We start from the raw sequence: 12,955 nt of genomic DNA, 5'->3' as shown, positions 1-12,955 counted from the left end.
CTTCTCTTGTATAGCGATACAGGGGAATTATTTCGCCCACAACGGGGACTTATATCACGCCCCGCGGAGGGTTGTGTGTTTTCCTTTCTTCCCCCTTCCGCGTCTTATCCCCGCCCCGAGCGCGACGTCATCCACCCCCCGCTGCTGCTCGGCGAGCCAATGAGACGAGCGCAGGAGGGCGGCGGGGCCAATGAGCGCGCCGGGCCGCCAGCGGGGCCGGGCCTAGGGGGCCAAAGAAGCCGGGCGCGGAGCCGGGGCGTCAAGTGATCGTGGCGGCCGGTCGAGAGGCCGCCGGGGCCGGCCATGTCGCGATGGTTCTTCCCGTGGTCGAGCTCGATCAAGAAGCGCGCCTGCCGGTACCTGCTGCAGCACTACCTGGGACACTTCCTAGAGGAGCGGCTCGGGCTGGAGCAGCTCAGCCTCGACCTCTACGCTGGCGCTGGGAAGCTCAGCCGCATCCACCTCGACGTCTGGGTGAGGCTCACGAAGCCCCAGGGCGGGTGCCCCGTCCGCCTCTGCCTCGAGCCCGGCCTTCATGGGTCTCCCCACCCCCGGGAGTGGGAGGAAGGGCAGGCCAGGAAGGGTACCCCAGGCAGGCAGGCAGGCAGTCCCACTGGTAAAGCCCTCCATCCCCTCACTCTTTGCAGGTGGCTGTGGCTGAGCGGAGGGGCTGCCTCTTGCTCTCCATTCGCAGCCGCCCCGCTTGTCACGGCCTACCTGGCTGTCCTTCCTCGGTCAAGCGCCCTCCTGTTATGAGTTATAAATATCTGCCCCATAATATGTCGTGCCAGCTGGGCTTCCCAAGGAGAATAAGGTGGCATCGCTGGGGCACTTCCTCCTGCCCGCAGCAAACCTCAGGTGGGGTGGTTGCCCCAGGAGTTCACATGTCTCTCCAGCCTCCCATGTTATCCTCACAACGGCCCTGTAAGGCAGGGTTAGGCTTAGAGAAAGGGAGTGTGAGTGCTGGTGAGATGGGGTGACAGACCCCAAAGTTTCCCTCCACCCCATGTTGTCTTCACAACAGCCTTGTAAGGCAGGTTAGGTGGAAGGTGTGTGCATTGGAGTAAGGCCACCTAGTGAGCTTTGTGCCTGATTTGGGATTTGAACCTGGATCTTCCCAGTCCTAGCTAGACATTCAACATTACATTTTTAATGCTGACACCTGCCCTGGGACCTTAGGATGAAGGGCAGGTAATTAATAAGAATACAACACCACCATACTGGCTTTTTGTAGAGTACACTGAGCCTTTTCTTCAGTGGGCTCCAGGAAGCACCCCGCTAAAAGTGTAGGCTTTCCCTCCAGAGTTATGTTTGTTGCTCTAGCTGGGGTTGGGGTAGGTGTGGGGTGAGTCTCCCCACTCCCCATTGTGGAATGATGTTGGGAGCCAGCAGGGTTTTCTCTTTAATTTACTTGGGCCTAGTTTTGTTTTCCTACGTTGGTGGAAAAAAAAATACTTTCTATTGAGCCTTAGTATAGTATGACAAGCTTCATATTTTTCAGTTCCTTGGGTCTAGAATTCTGTGCAAAATGGAAATTGTTATGAGTATTAATAATGCATTTGTATGCCAAAAGCTTCTGTCATAATACAATTGATTAGAGTTAGACTATTAAGGTGCCACCAGCCATTGTTGCTGTTGTTGAGAGAGGGAGGGAGACACTTCCTCTTAGAAGTACATGAGTTCTTGATAAGGTAACTAACAGGTAGATCAACAACCAGTTTTAGCATTTCAACATGTAACCATTGTCTTGACCATGCCAGATTATCCTCTGAGCAGGAAGAGGGACAGCCTGCCTTACTGCACGGGGATTGTTGTTGTTATTATTAAGTATTATTATTATTACAATTACATAAGACAGTTAAAAACAACAAATACATTTAAAGCTAGACTAAAAGTTTAACAAAGTGGTAATTATCCATTTATCCTGCTGGGAATGCTTGTTGAATGAAAATGTCTTCAACTCTTTCCAGAAATTGCAGATATAGTGGGTGCCTGTTGTATTTGGACAGGAATCGGGTTTGTGGCTAGGGCAGTGGGGCATCTCTGGGCTCTCCCAGTGGCCTTGGACTCCTGACTCACATCGCCAAAGCCAATGTCCAGGAATGATGTTGCAATCCAGACACATCTGGAAAGCCACATGCCGTGTCTCCTGTTCGGAGGTGCAGTGCTGGGGGGAGCGAATGCAAGCTGATGTCTTTTGCTGAGTGATGCTGCTCCCTGGGCCCAGTGTCAGAGCTGGCCTTGCCCCACCTCCCTTGCAGTGGGGCACTCTCCTGGAGGAATGTGCTCTGGGTTTCCTCTACAGGTTGTTGTTGGGTTGAGCTTTGGCCAGGCCTTTCCTGCTCCATGCCCTGCTTAGTGGCAGTGGGGCAGCCTTCTGGCCTCTTTTCAGTGATGTCTGCCATTTGACCCTTTGATAACTGGGGATGGGGCTTAGGCAGATTGACCGCAGCTGGGTGGCCAGGCTCCTCCTTACCATGCCGAATCTCCCAGGTTCAATCCCTGGCATTTCCAGGTAGCACCAGAAAACTGCCTGATAGCCACTGCTTGTCCAGGTTGACAATGCTGTACTGTGCTTGGCATGAGGCAGCACCCTAATTGCCCCTTCCCACCTCCACTTTATCTTGCCTTGTTGTAACCAGGTGTCTTGGCCTGTAATGCATCCTGCTTTGCTCCAGCCTTTCAAGAGGCCTTTGGGGCTGTGGGCTGTGATGGAGGGCTTGGGATGAACAGTGGGTGCGTGAGTGCAGATGACCCAGCTTCTCAAGTGCTAAACAGGGGAAAGCTTGCACTACGATAGGAAGCCCAGGTAAGGCGGCCACTAAAGGCAGGAATCCTAGAATGGTGACGTTGGAAGGGACCCCGAGAGTCATGTAGGTTGGCTTTTGACCAGCCTTCAGCTATGTTTGCTCCCATCTCAGGCAAATGGGCATCTTGTTGGAAACACATTGTGAGAACCGTCTCATTCTTTTTCAAATGAAAGGGGACATGTAAACAAGGAAGTTAGTGTTTGGGATCTGCCTAAAAGGAAGCTCTGCATGCAGGCATTCCCTGGGAATTCTCTGCCAGTCTATGGAGCAGGCAAGGTGAGATCACTCCCCTTGAGACCCTTTGGCCACCCGGCCATAGTTGCAGTCCTGGTGGCAAATCTGTGGGTTTCCCCATCCCACATCTCCAGATGGGGAGGGTGGTTGTTACTCCAGAACAAATAAGCCTCTGAAGTAGGCGGCTGTGGCTTGTTGTTGGCCTGTCTTGTGATGGAGTGGGGAGGTGGTGCTGTTCCCCAGGCTGTTGGTGCTGTGATCCACTATCCTGCTCTGGAGAAAGGCCAGCTGTCTATAATTATCCTCGCAAGTCACTGCCTCCTGCTCCCCTGCTGTCCTTTCACATCTTTCCCCCAGTTTCTCCCCACACCTCCTCCTCCCTGTTCTTAGCTTTTCTGCAAGAAGTCGCAAGATTGTGCTGAAGGGAGCTTGCCTGACTCTTTTAGCCCAAGCGGAATTTGGGTGGCTTAGGGAGGCCTAGGTCCTTAGGGGCCCTATTCCCACTTGCTTCACAGCCCTCCCTGCCCCATCTTCCTGCTAGGGTGCAATCTAGAATGAAGCCCCCTCCGCCTCTGTTTCAGTACAGGACACAGGGTTAGGGTGATGTGGCTGCTCCCTGCTGAGGCAGTTTCCTCTGGCTCAGAGGCAATCCTGCAACCCTCAAATTCCTCTTCTTGTTTATATCCTGCCCCTCCTCCCAAAGGAACCTTAGACAGGGGAGTGCCCCCAAAGGTGTGTGATAGAGAGATTAGGGGGTTCTTGCCCGGTGGATCTCAGCAGCTTCCTGGAGCAGCAAGACAGGATGGGAGGTATCAAGTAGCCTGAGGAATTCTGGCTTGTTTGTCTCCTGGACTCACATGCTTCCTCACCACGTCACTGCTGTTGCCTCACTGGCATGGCTGATGCTAGACTCACAGCTGCAGAAGTCCCGGCCTGTTTTCTCTCAAGGAAAGCCTGCTTGGGGGGGGCAGGGGAATTATCCAGGGCATCTCTGCTGTCAGGAGAATAATAACATAGGGACATGAAGACCGCCTTCCTGCTGGATCAGGCATTTGTTCTCACAGTAGCCACACAGATTTTTCTGCAAAGCTGGGTGTAACAGCAACACTCTTTGCTCATGTGTGACTTTCATTTGGAGATAGACTGCCTCTGGCATTGGAGGCAGAGTGTTGGCCCTCACGCCTGGTAGCCACAGATAGCCTTCTTGTCCTCCATGAATCTTTCAGATCCTGTTTTAAAGCCATCCAGGTTGGTGGCCCCACTGCCTGCTGCAGGAGGGGGCTCCATGGCTTAACTGTGCGCTGTGTGAAGGACTTCCTTTTTTATCTGTCCTGAATCTCAGGGACATTCAGCTTCACTGGATGTCCCTGAGTTCTGCTGCTATGGTAAGAAAAGGAGAGAGAGAGAAAATCTCTATCCACTTTCTTCACCCTGCACTTAATCTTATGAACCTTTATTTTATCCTCCTCGCTTACTTTCATTTTTTTCTACACTGGAAAGCCCAACTTTTGCAATGTTTTCCTCCCAGGGGAGGTTGCTCCATCCCCTTTTCTTAACTTTTCTTAACCTTTTCCAGCCCTACAATATCTTTGTTTTTTAGGTGATGCAATCTGAACTGTGAACAATATTCTTAAGTGTGGTTGCAAAATATTCTGCCCTGTCCCTGTATCTTTGGGACAGCCCCACCACCTGTGTGATCGAATCTCTCTTCAGAACCAAGCTTTTCCATGAACCATTTTCTACAGCCCTTATGCAGCAACTGAAATAACCACACATGCATCCTGATTATTATTATTATTATTATTATTATTAATTACTGGGTCTTTACCCTCAGGTCCCAGGTCAAGTTACACCATTAAAACACAGTATTTAAAACAGCTTAAAAAACATACAATTGCAGAAACAAGGTGGGTCCTAAAAAGATATACCTCAGGTGTCATAGGTAAGGGCAAAGAGGTGCATATTGGAAGGTGCCAGACACACCTCTGTGGGGAGGGAGTTCCACAGCCTACGCCTGTTTGCCTCCTCTTTCCTCTCTTTCAGCTGTCAGATCTCCCTTGTGTCAGATTTTAGATTGTAAGCTCCTTGGGGCAGGGACTCTGCAAAGCAGCAGGCAAAGTGATGGCACTATATCAGGGCTGGAGATCTAACCTCAGGCCACCCCTCCTCTCTGAAGCCATAGCCCTCAATGGGTCTGCTTCACCCATACTTGAGAATTCTTGCCTGACTGAGATGAACCCTTATCATGTCTCGTGTTTGTCTGGATGGAGAATGGTATGCAAGTAGGTGTAGAGCGTAGCCTGTGTCCCAGAGGTAAAATTTACATTTGTTGCTCCACCCCCTTTTGCCTCTGGCCCTGCCTGCCACTGGCCTAGGAGGGAGTGTGGCTCTCAGGCTGGAAGAGGATTCCCCAGCCCTTAGCTATGGAATCAGTTACCTTTCCGGTGCTGTGTGGGTACATACATCTATGGGACCCACTTGCACCCCCCTGCTGCATAATCACAATCCTTTCTCCCCCCCTGCACCCCACTCAATACTTGTGGGCTGTATCCCTGGAACTGTATCCATTAGCGTTTCATGGGGCCAGTCCTTGCTCCCTCAACCCAGCCCTGTCTCTCTCTCCGCTGCAGTCCGTCAACGAGTTCCTGGAGTCCGTCGGAGCCCCCTTGGAGATCGTCGACGGCTTCATCGACAGCATCGCCGTCACCATCCCCTGGTCTGCCTTAGTCACAGAGAACTGCACTGTGGAAGTGAGCGGCCTGCAGATCACGTGCCGGCCGAAGTATCGTACTGGTGAGAACCGGAGGAGAGGGAGGGAGGGGACAGTACTGATCTGGAAGCTGGGGGTGGGCAAGTGGGCAGCCTCCTGCCTGCCTCACCTGGTGGCTCTCTCTTCTCCCTCTTCCCTCCTGCAGCTGCCCCTGGCTCCGAGTCACAGAGCTGGGCATCATGCATGACCACCAGCATGCAGCTGGCACAGGAGTGCCTGAAGGAGCAGGCCGAGGAGCCCTCGGACACCCCCCAGCCCCTGGAGGGGCTCGAGATGTTTGCCCAAACCATTGAAACCGGTGAGCCCTTGGGCAGGGGGAAACGGGTGGCTGTTCTGCTGGAAGAGCTGTTGGTGGTTTAGCAGATCCTAGTGGGATTATTCCCACCCCCCCACGGCCTGCTTCTGAAGGGGTGCAGGCAGGACTGAGGGTGGGGAGGTCCCCCCCCCTTTGTCCTTCCCTGCCTGTCAGGCTCCTGACCCCCCATTCTTTGCTGTCTGCCAGTTCTGCGAAGGATTGAAGTCACCTTCTTGGACACTGTGATACGTGTGGAGCATGTGCCCAGTGGCTCGCAGGGCAGCGTGGCCCTTGAGATGCACATCAAAAGGTAATTGGCTTTAAGATGCTCAGGTGCTTTTTATTGGTAGGAAGGGTAGGGAGGGGGAGGAGCTTCTGCTGCTCAGGATTCCAACCCCTCCATTCTGTCCCCCTCCCCACCTGGCTTTCCATTCCCGCCTCTCTCTTCTGTCCCCGCCCATTCTCAATCCTTATTGGGTTGTCCTGTGGGGTTCTCTCTCCCACTTTTTATACAAAACCCCAGGATTACGCCCCCTGCAAAGCCCTGCTGAAGCTTCTCTCTTGAACACAAACCCTGTGCTGTTTTGCCTGTGGAAGAGGCTGTCCCTTTCAGCATAAATAGCAGGAATTGATGTGTGTATATGATTTTAACGTGGCTGAACAGCACATTTATAGCAGCGTTAGAACAGAGGGTGACCTCTCAAGACTAAGCAGACATTCAGAAAGGTCCTGGTTTGAAATACAGCCCTTTTGGGGTAGAGAGGGGAGAGAAGACAAGGAGGACAGAATAGCTGAAGGGATTTCCCCAGGTAGGTAGAGCTTGGTCAACCATCACCAAAGGGTCACTTGGGGGCTGCTTGTTCCCTCTCTGCCCCCAGCTGAGCTCTTGATGCTTTGGCTGTCTGCTGCCTTCATTTCTTCCCTCCCCCCTCCCCCGCCAGATTGGACTACTGTGACGAAGCCGTGAAGGAACCTGGGCAGGCAATCACCGTTGACATCCACCAGCCGCCACCATTTGTGCACAAGATCCTGCAGCTGAGCGGGGTCCTGCTTTACTACGAGGAGTTTGCGGGTGGCGCGGACGGCCACATGCCATCGTCCCCTGTCCCAAAGGTACAGCCCCGGGGGGGGGGCTTCCTTGGTAGGGGGGGACTTGACTTTCATGGGTGTCAAAGTATTCTGTCCGTCTTGGGCTTCCCATCCACCGAGGTGTGAGGAGGGTGCGAATTGCGGGCTTCCCTGTGTTCAGAACTGCCTCATCTCTCCTCTCTACCCTAGGGGGCTGCTGAGTCTTCAGAGTCCCAGGCGGAGGAGGCAGAGGACGAAGAGGCTTCCCCCAGCTCTCTGCTTCAGATTGGCAGCTGCTCTGGATACACGGAGATGAGGATCAAGCTGAAGCAGAACGAGGCCTTTCCTGGGCCCAAGGTGAGTTAAAACGGTGCCTGAGGTTCTGCAGCCATCCAGCAAATAGCTGATGCACGGGAAAGCCATGCCTTGTGTGAGCTGGGGGGCTTTGTTGAACTGTTCTGCTGAGGCATAGGCAGCTGCACTCCCTCCCCACCCGCCCTGTGCCTCGGCTGCCTTTGCACAGGCAGGCAGTTGGGCTGCCTCTTTCTCCTGCGAGGAAGAGGGGGCCTGCCAACAGAGGCTGCCTCTGGCTCATGAGGAGGCATGTTTTGAACTTTCTCCCCCTCTCTCTGCGCAGCTGGAACTGGATGGGAAGATGGGGTCACTGCACCTCCTGCTTGCCCCACAACAGATCTTATACCTGCTAGATCTTCTGTCTTCCCTGAACTTCTCTGGTGAGCTCTGTGCAACGTGGGTGGGAGGAGAGATGGAGAAAGAGCACCATGCAAACCCACAAGAGGTTTGACCTCCTGCCCTGAAGAGATGGGGTTGTTGTGGCTCCTTTGGTCCAGCCCAGCAAGGCCTGTCAGGATAGCACATTTGAACCCATGCACGCCTTTTTCCCTTCCCTGGAGGAGGTGCCAACTTTTGCACTGGGACAGGTGAGCCTTCTTCAGCCCTGCAGGTCTCCCCTAATCCTCTTCTCCCTTCTCTCCCCCACCCAAGAATCCAGCCTCTTGCAGGAGCAGCTGAGCAAGAGTCGCCCCCTTGACTCAGAGGACCTGAAGCTGATTGAGCAGGACCTCAGCCAACAGCTGCACTCAGGGCTGGGGGCTGGCCCCACCCGCCTGGAGGGGATGGAGACCTGCGTCGGGCTGGAGAACGGAGGTGACTGCTGCCGGGGGGCGGGGGGAGCAGCTTTGCATGCAGGAAGATCCCAGGTGTCAAATCCCCAATAGCAGCAGCTCCAGGCAGAGAGGCTGAAGAGCTGCTGCCAGTCAGTGCAGGCAGTACTGAGTGAGATAGACCAAGTCAGAACAGGGACCTAAGGCAGCTTCCTATGTTTCCACCTCTCCTCCTCCTTCATCCTGGGTACATCTACCAGGGCCAGGTTCAATCCCTTGCATTCCCCTCTTAAAAGGATTCAGGTAGCAGAAGGCAGACTCAAACATGAGTCTGACCAAACTGCGGGAGGCAGTGGAAGACAGGAGTGCCTGGCGTGCTCTGGTCCATGGGGTCACGAAGAATCGGACACGACTAAAGGACTAAACATCAACAAGAACAAGCAGAAGGCTATTTCCTCTGTTGCCTACTGATGTTTGAGCGACCATGAAATTAAGCCCCACTTGATTCCTGCTTGGTTTCCGGACAAGGTCTTGGCGCGTAAACTGGCCCCCTTGATGGACGGGACGGAGCTGGTGGCTGCTTTAGGCCCGCCCTCTCCTTCTTGCCCCTCCTTGGCCAACTTTCCCTTCCTTTCCAGAGATGTTCTTCTCCATGGCTCCCATGACCAGCAGTGTGACCTCCGTGCGCTCAGCCAGCGAGCTCTCTGACGTCGACCTGGACTCCTCCATGCACAGTGACGCTGGCAGCAGCCGCCTACAGGCTCTGCCCTTTGCGCCAGGGGTAAGAGCCCTAGCAGGCTGTGGGGGATGGCAGAGGGAGGGGTGACCCTGGGCAAGTTTCCGGTGGGCTTGGACAGGTCATGCCTGAGGTCTGGGTGCCTGAGGAGTTTGGGCAGGAGGACCCAGGGGAAGGCCTCTTCATGTTGGGGGGGGGGCTTCCTTTGCTCCCTATCCCATCTCATCACCAGCTGCCCAGGCACACAGCTTCAGTGCTGCCCCGCAAGTTTCCAGGGGGCAACTTAACACAGCTGGCCCAAGGCAAAGGACAGACTGACACATCCCCCCCCTCCATGTTCAGAAGCTGGCCAGACTGAGAACTGATTCAGACTTCAGTGCTGGCAACAGGATAGCACCCCCTATCCCAGCATGTCTGAGGGCTGCGGATTAGTTTAGGGGTTGCAGGGCCCTCCTGCTTCTGCACGTCACAGAGGGGAACCACCAAGGAGGCTGTGCTGCTGCCATCCCTCAGCAACTGCTGTCTGAGGCTTTTGCCTTCCTCTGCCCAATGGCCTTGCCGGTAGGCCTGCTACTTGCCCTGTTCTCAACTCTCTACTTTTCTCTCATCTCCACTCCGCCCGCCCCCTGCACAGCTGATGTTGAGCAGTCCCAGGCGTTACGGACGGTCACCCTTTGCTGCCACCCTGCCGTGCCTCAACAAGATACCAAGTAAGATGGTTTAAATTGCAAATTGGTGGGAGGGAGAGGGTGAGATTGTGCAGGACTTCTTGATAAGCCCAAGTAGTGCCAGAGAGGAGGCGGGCGCGAGAGACCCGTGGGGTGTTTTCCCCCCACTGGTGTTGAAGGGAGGTCTGGTTGGTTGGTTGGCTAGAGCATTTGTACCCTGCTCTTCAGCCAAAAAGGCTCCCAGAGTAGGGTACAAATGCTCTAACTAACATACAGTCGAAACAAGGCAGTCCCTGCCTACAGGCTTACAATCCAAAGGAACATGGCACACAAGGGGAAGAGAACAGGGAGGGAAGAGGAAAGGGAGAGAGAGGCGCTTGTAGGTAGGAAGCCATCATTCCTTGTGACACTACAGAGGTGTAGCTTGTCCTGGTTTTCGGTCAAATGAAGGCTACCAAAGTAGCTTACAGATATCAGTAGTGAAACAGTCCCTGTTCTCAGCATTACAATCTAGCAGATATGGCACTGAAGGAAAATGACTTGGAGGGTAGGAGGAAAAAAGTAAACTCGAGTGTTGCAAAAGAAGAGATCTACTGCTTGGTATGCAGAAGTTCTGGTGTGTTCAGCATCTCCTTTTTAAAAATCTGTTTCATTGAGATCCTAGAGAGCTGCTGCCAGCCAGAGCAGATAGTGCTGGACTTGGTGGACCAGCAGTCTGACAACTTCTTAAGAGTTTCTCCCAGTAATTTCTGGGGCAGCTGTGTCCAAGTTCAGGTCTTTCTGCTCCAAGACTCACTCTCTCTCTCTCTTCCTTGCATAGGCAAGACCAGCCACCCGCAACCCCCCTCTCTGGAGAACCAGCGGCCTGAGGTGTTGCTGCGGCTGACAATTGGAGGGCTCACTCTCACCCTGCTGCACCAGACCCCAGAGGCCCCACACCTCCAGCTGGCTCAGCGCTTCTTCTCCCAGCTCGGGGGCCTGAAGGACTCTGCCTTTGGGGGCCGGGATTTCCAGCCCCTGCGCCAGTGCTTTGAGGGGGCCTGTCCACGCAGCAATGTCAGGTATGTATTGGGAACCGAAGGCCTGAGCACAGCAAAAAACAACAACAACCCAGGTGCTCTGCCCAGGCCCTGTGGTGTGTGTTTGTGTTATAACATTTGTTTAAATCTGTGGTTCCCAAAGTAGGCAGTAGCAATGGGATTACCTGGGGGGGGGGGTGCTGCTGTAAGAGGCAAGGGGACAGAAGGGGGCTGCTGTAGGTGTAAATAACTACCAGACTTTCAAAAGCTGGCATCACTGGATCAAGTTCATCAATATTGTTGAATTAATTAAACTAAATAGTTTTCATTGGATTTTGGATAAATGTGCAATTAATTGTTACAGTTTTGAGTTTCACTGTGATATTATCTTCCTCAGTGGGTCATGCAAAGAATGCATTTGACAAGGTAGGGTGGGAGGTCCAGGGGGTGAGTTTAGGGAACCAAGGGGGCATTGGCCTGGAAAAGTTTGGGAACCACTGGATTGCCATTCCACTTGGCTTGCAAAAATGTATCATAGAATCAGAAGGGTCCCTGAGGATCATCTAGTCCAACCCCCTGCAATGCAGGAATATGCAGCTGTCCCTTACGGGGATTCGAACTTGCAGCCTTGGCGTTTTCAGCACCATGCTCTAACTGACTGAGCTATGCAGAGATAGTAGACATCCTACAGTGGATGTGACTTAATGAGAGCCTGCTGGATCAGGGATGATGGGAGTTGTAGTCCAACTGCACCCGGAGGCTCCCCGGGTCCCCGCCCCTGCTCTGTGCTTCGCTGCCAGCAGGCAAGGGACATATCCTGCACCTTGCGCTTGCCACGTTTGCCATCTGGGTGTCTGTTTGCCTCTTCCAGGCTGACTGGGGCCGCCGTGCAGATCAGCTGCGAGCACAAAGCCTCTGGGCAGCTGCACATGTTCAGCTGGGATGCATCCTTTGGGCTCCTGGAGATCTTGGAGTGCCTGTGGACAGACGACAGGACGCAAGCCAAGCCAGAGTACACCGAGGTGAGGGCTGAGCTCCATCAAGGGGAGTGCAAGAGCGGGGGGCACCTGGGTGCTGCTCACTCCTCCCCCCCCCCATGTCCACTTGCACTTCCTGCCCCAGACAAACTGGAGGCTCCCCGGAGTCCTGGTTGCATTGATGTTGCCAACAAAACTATCAGTGGAGCAGCCGCCTGTCAGATGAAGAGCATGGGGTTCTTTTGTCAGAGGGCGTCCTTGGGAAACTGATTTTGCTTCCTTCTCAGCTGCTGGTCTTCGCCACCCCTAGTGCCTTTCCCTACAGCCAGTCGCCTCGCCCCTGTGCCCGTCTCCAAACCAAGCATTCAGAGAAGCGGCCTTCATCCTCCAAGGTGAGTCTTGCAGCAGGCAGGGTGCTTTTTGCACAGATCCAGCAGCAAATTCCTTTCCCCTTCTCAGTCGCTGGAGAAATTCTGGGCAGCAGTGGGCGGAGCCTTCGTCTTCCTTGGCAAACCATAAATGCATGAGTGTGTCCTGTTATGTCCCACCAACACCCTTGAAGAGCAAGGAAAGTGCTTTGCCAGGGACCGGTGTGCCTCAGTGGGCTGGGTTTGCCCTGCAGGACACAAGTTAGCCACCCCTGGCTCAAAAAGTGGCAATGCAGGCACCAGGTGAGCCAGCCTCTCTGGGAAGGTCGTTCCATAACTTGGGAGCGTCATAGCAGAAAAAGGCCTCTCCCTGGTTGGGAACTGCAGAAATCCTCCGCGTTTCATTTTGTTTCTGAAAAATACTTCCAGGAAAGAGTTAACCTGGATAAAATTAAAATGAGAGCTGGGCAGAGCCAGGTCCCAAGTCTAAACCAGCCTGTGGCTTTCCAGGTGTTTTTAGACTCTTGACTTTCATTAGCCGAAGGCTGCAAAGACAGTGAGGTGTTGTAGTCCGATGGGACCTGGAGTGCCTCAATGCAACCTAAGACTTGGGCCAAACCTGGGTTAGCAGAGCTCTTGTTTTTGCTGGGGAAACACCTGCAGCTTGCCAACTCTTGCTACTGTACTTCCAGAGCCGCCTTGCCAAGGTCCCTGCCAAGCAAACGGTGGAGCTGGTGGCCGAGTTGGACGACTTCTGCTCAGACGTGGACCTGGCGACACTCGACCGCCTTTGCTCGCTGCTGTGCCATGCCACGACGCCCTCCACGCCAGCCTGGCCGCCCGAGGCACACTTGGTAAGTGGGGGGCGGAGCAGACTGAGAGGCCA

At 54.0% G+C, this 12,955-nt stretch overlaps 1 protein-coding gene across 1 annotated transcript in view; it reads left to right on the top strand.

Moving 5' to 3' along the window:
- Positions 1-193: 193 nt before the first annotated feature.
- The window catches only part of ATG2A (autophagy related 2A), a 35,904-nt gene continuing 23,142 nt past the window's right edge, over positions 194-12,955 (top strand). The window contains exons 1-14 of the mRNA XM_079956303.1: positions 194-474; positions 5,675-5,837; positions 5,960-6,112; positions 6,317-6,419; positions 7,051-7,222; positions 7,388-7,534; positions 7,815-7,911; positions 8,183-8,344; positions 8,940-9,082; positions 9,672-9,747; positions 10,526-10,766; positions 11,596-11,746; positions 11,989-12,093; positions 12,762-12,923. Coding sequence (XP_079812429.1) covers positions 304-474; positions 5,675-5,837; positions 5,960-6,112; positions 6,317-6,419; positions 7,051-7,222; positions 7,388-7,534; positions 7,815-7,911; positions 8,183-8,344; positions 8,940-9,082; positions 9,672-9,747; positions 10,526-10,766; positions 11,596-11,746; positions 11,989-12,093; positions 12,762-12,923 — 2,046 coding nt within the window. The 5' untranslated portion in view covers positions 194-303. The remainder of the gene's footprint in view (positions 475-5,674; positions 5,838-5,959; positions 6,113-6,316; positions 6,420-7,050; positions 7,223-7,387; positions 7,535-7,814; positions 7,912-8,182; positions 8,345-8,939; positions 9,083-9,671; positions 9,748-10,525; positions 10,767-11,595; positions 11,747-11,988; positions 12,094-12,761; positions 12,924-12,955) is intronic.

Source organism: Podarcis cretensis (assembly GCF_951804945.1).
Source record: "Podarcis cretensis genome assembly, chromosome: 16".
Classification (NCBI taxonomy): Eukaryota; Metazoa; Chordata; class Lepidosauria; order Squamata; family Lacertidae; genus Podarcis; species Podarcis cretensis.
This window is presented reverse-complemented; position numbering and strand designations above follow the sequence as displayed.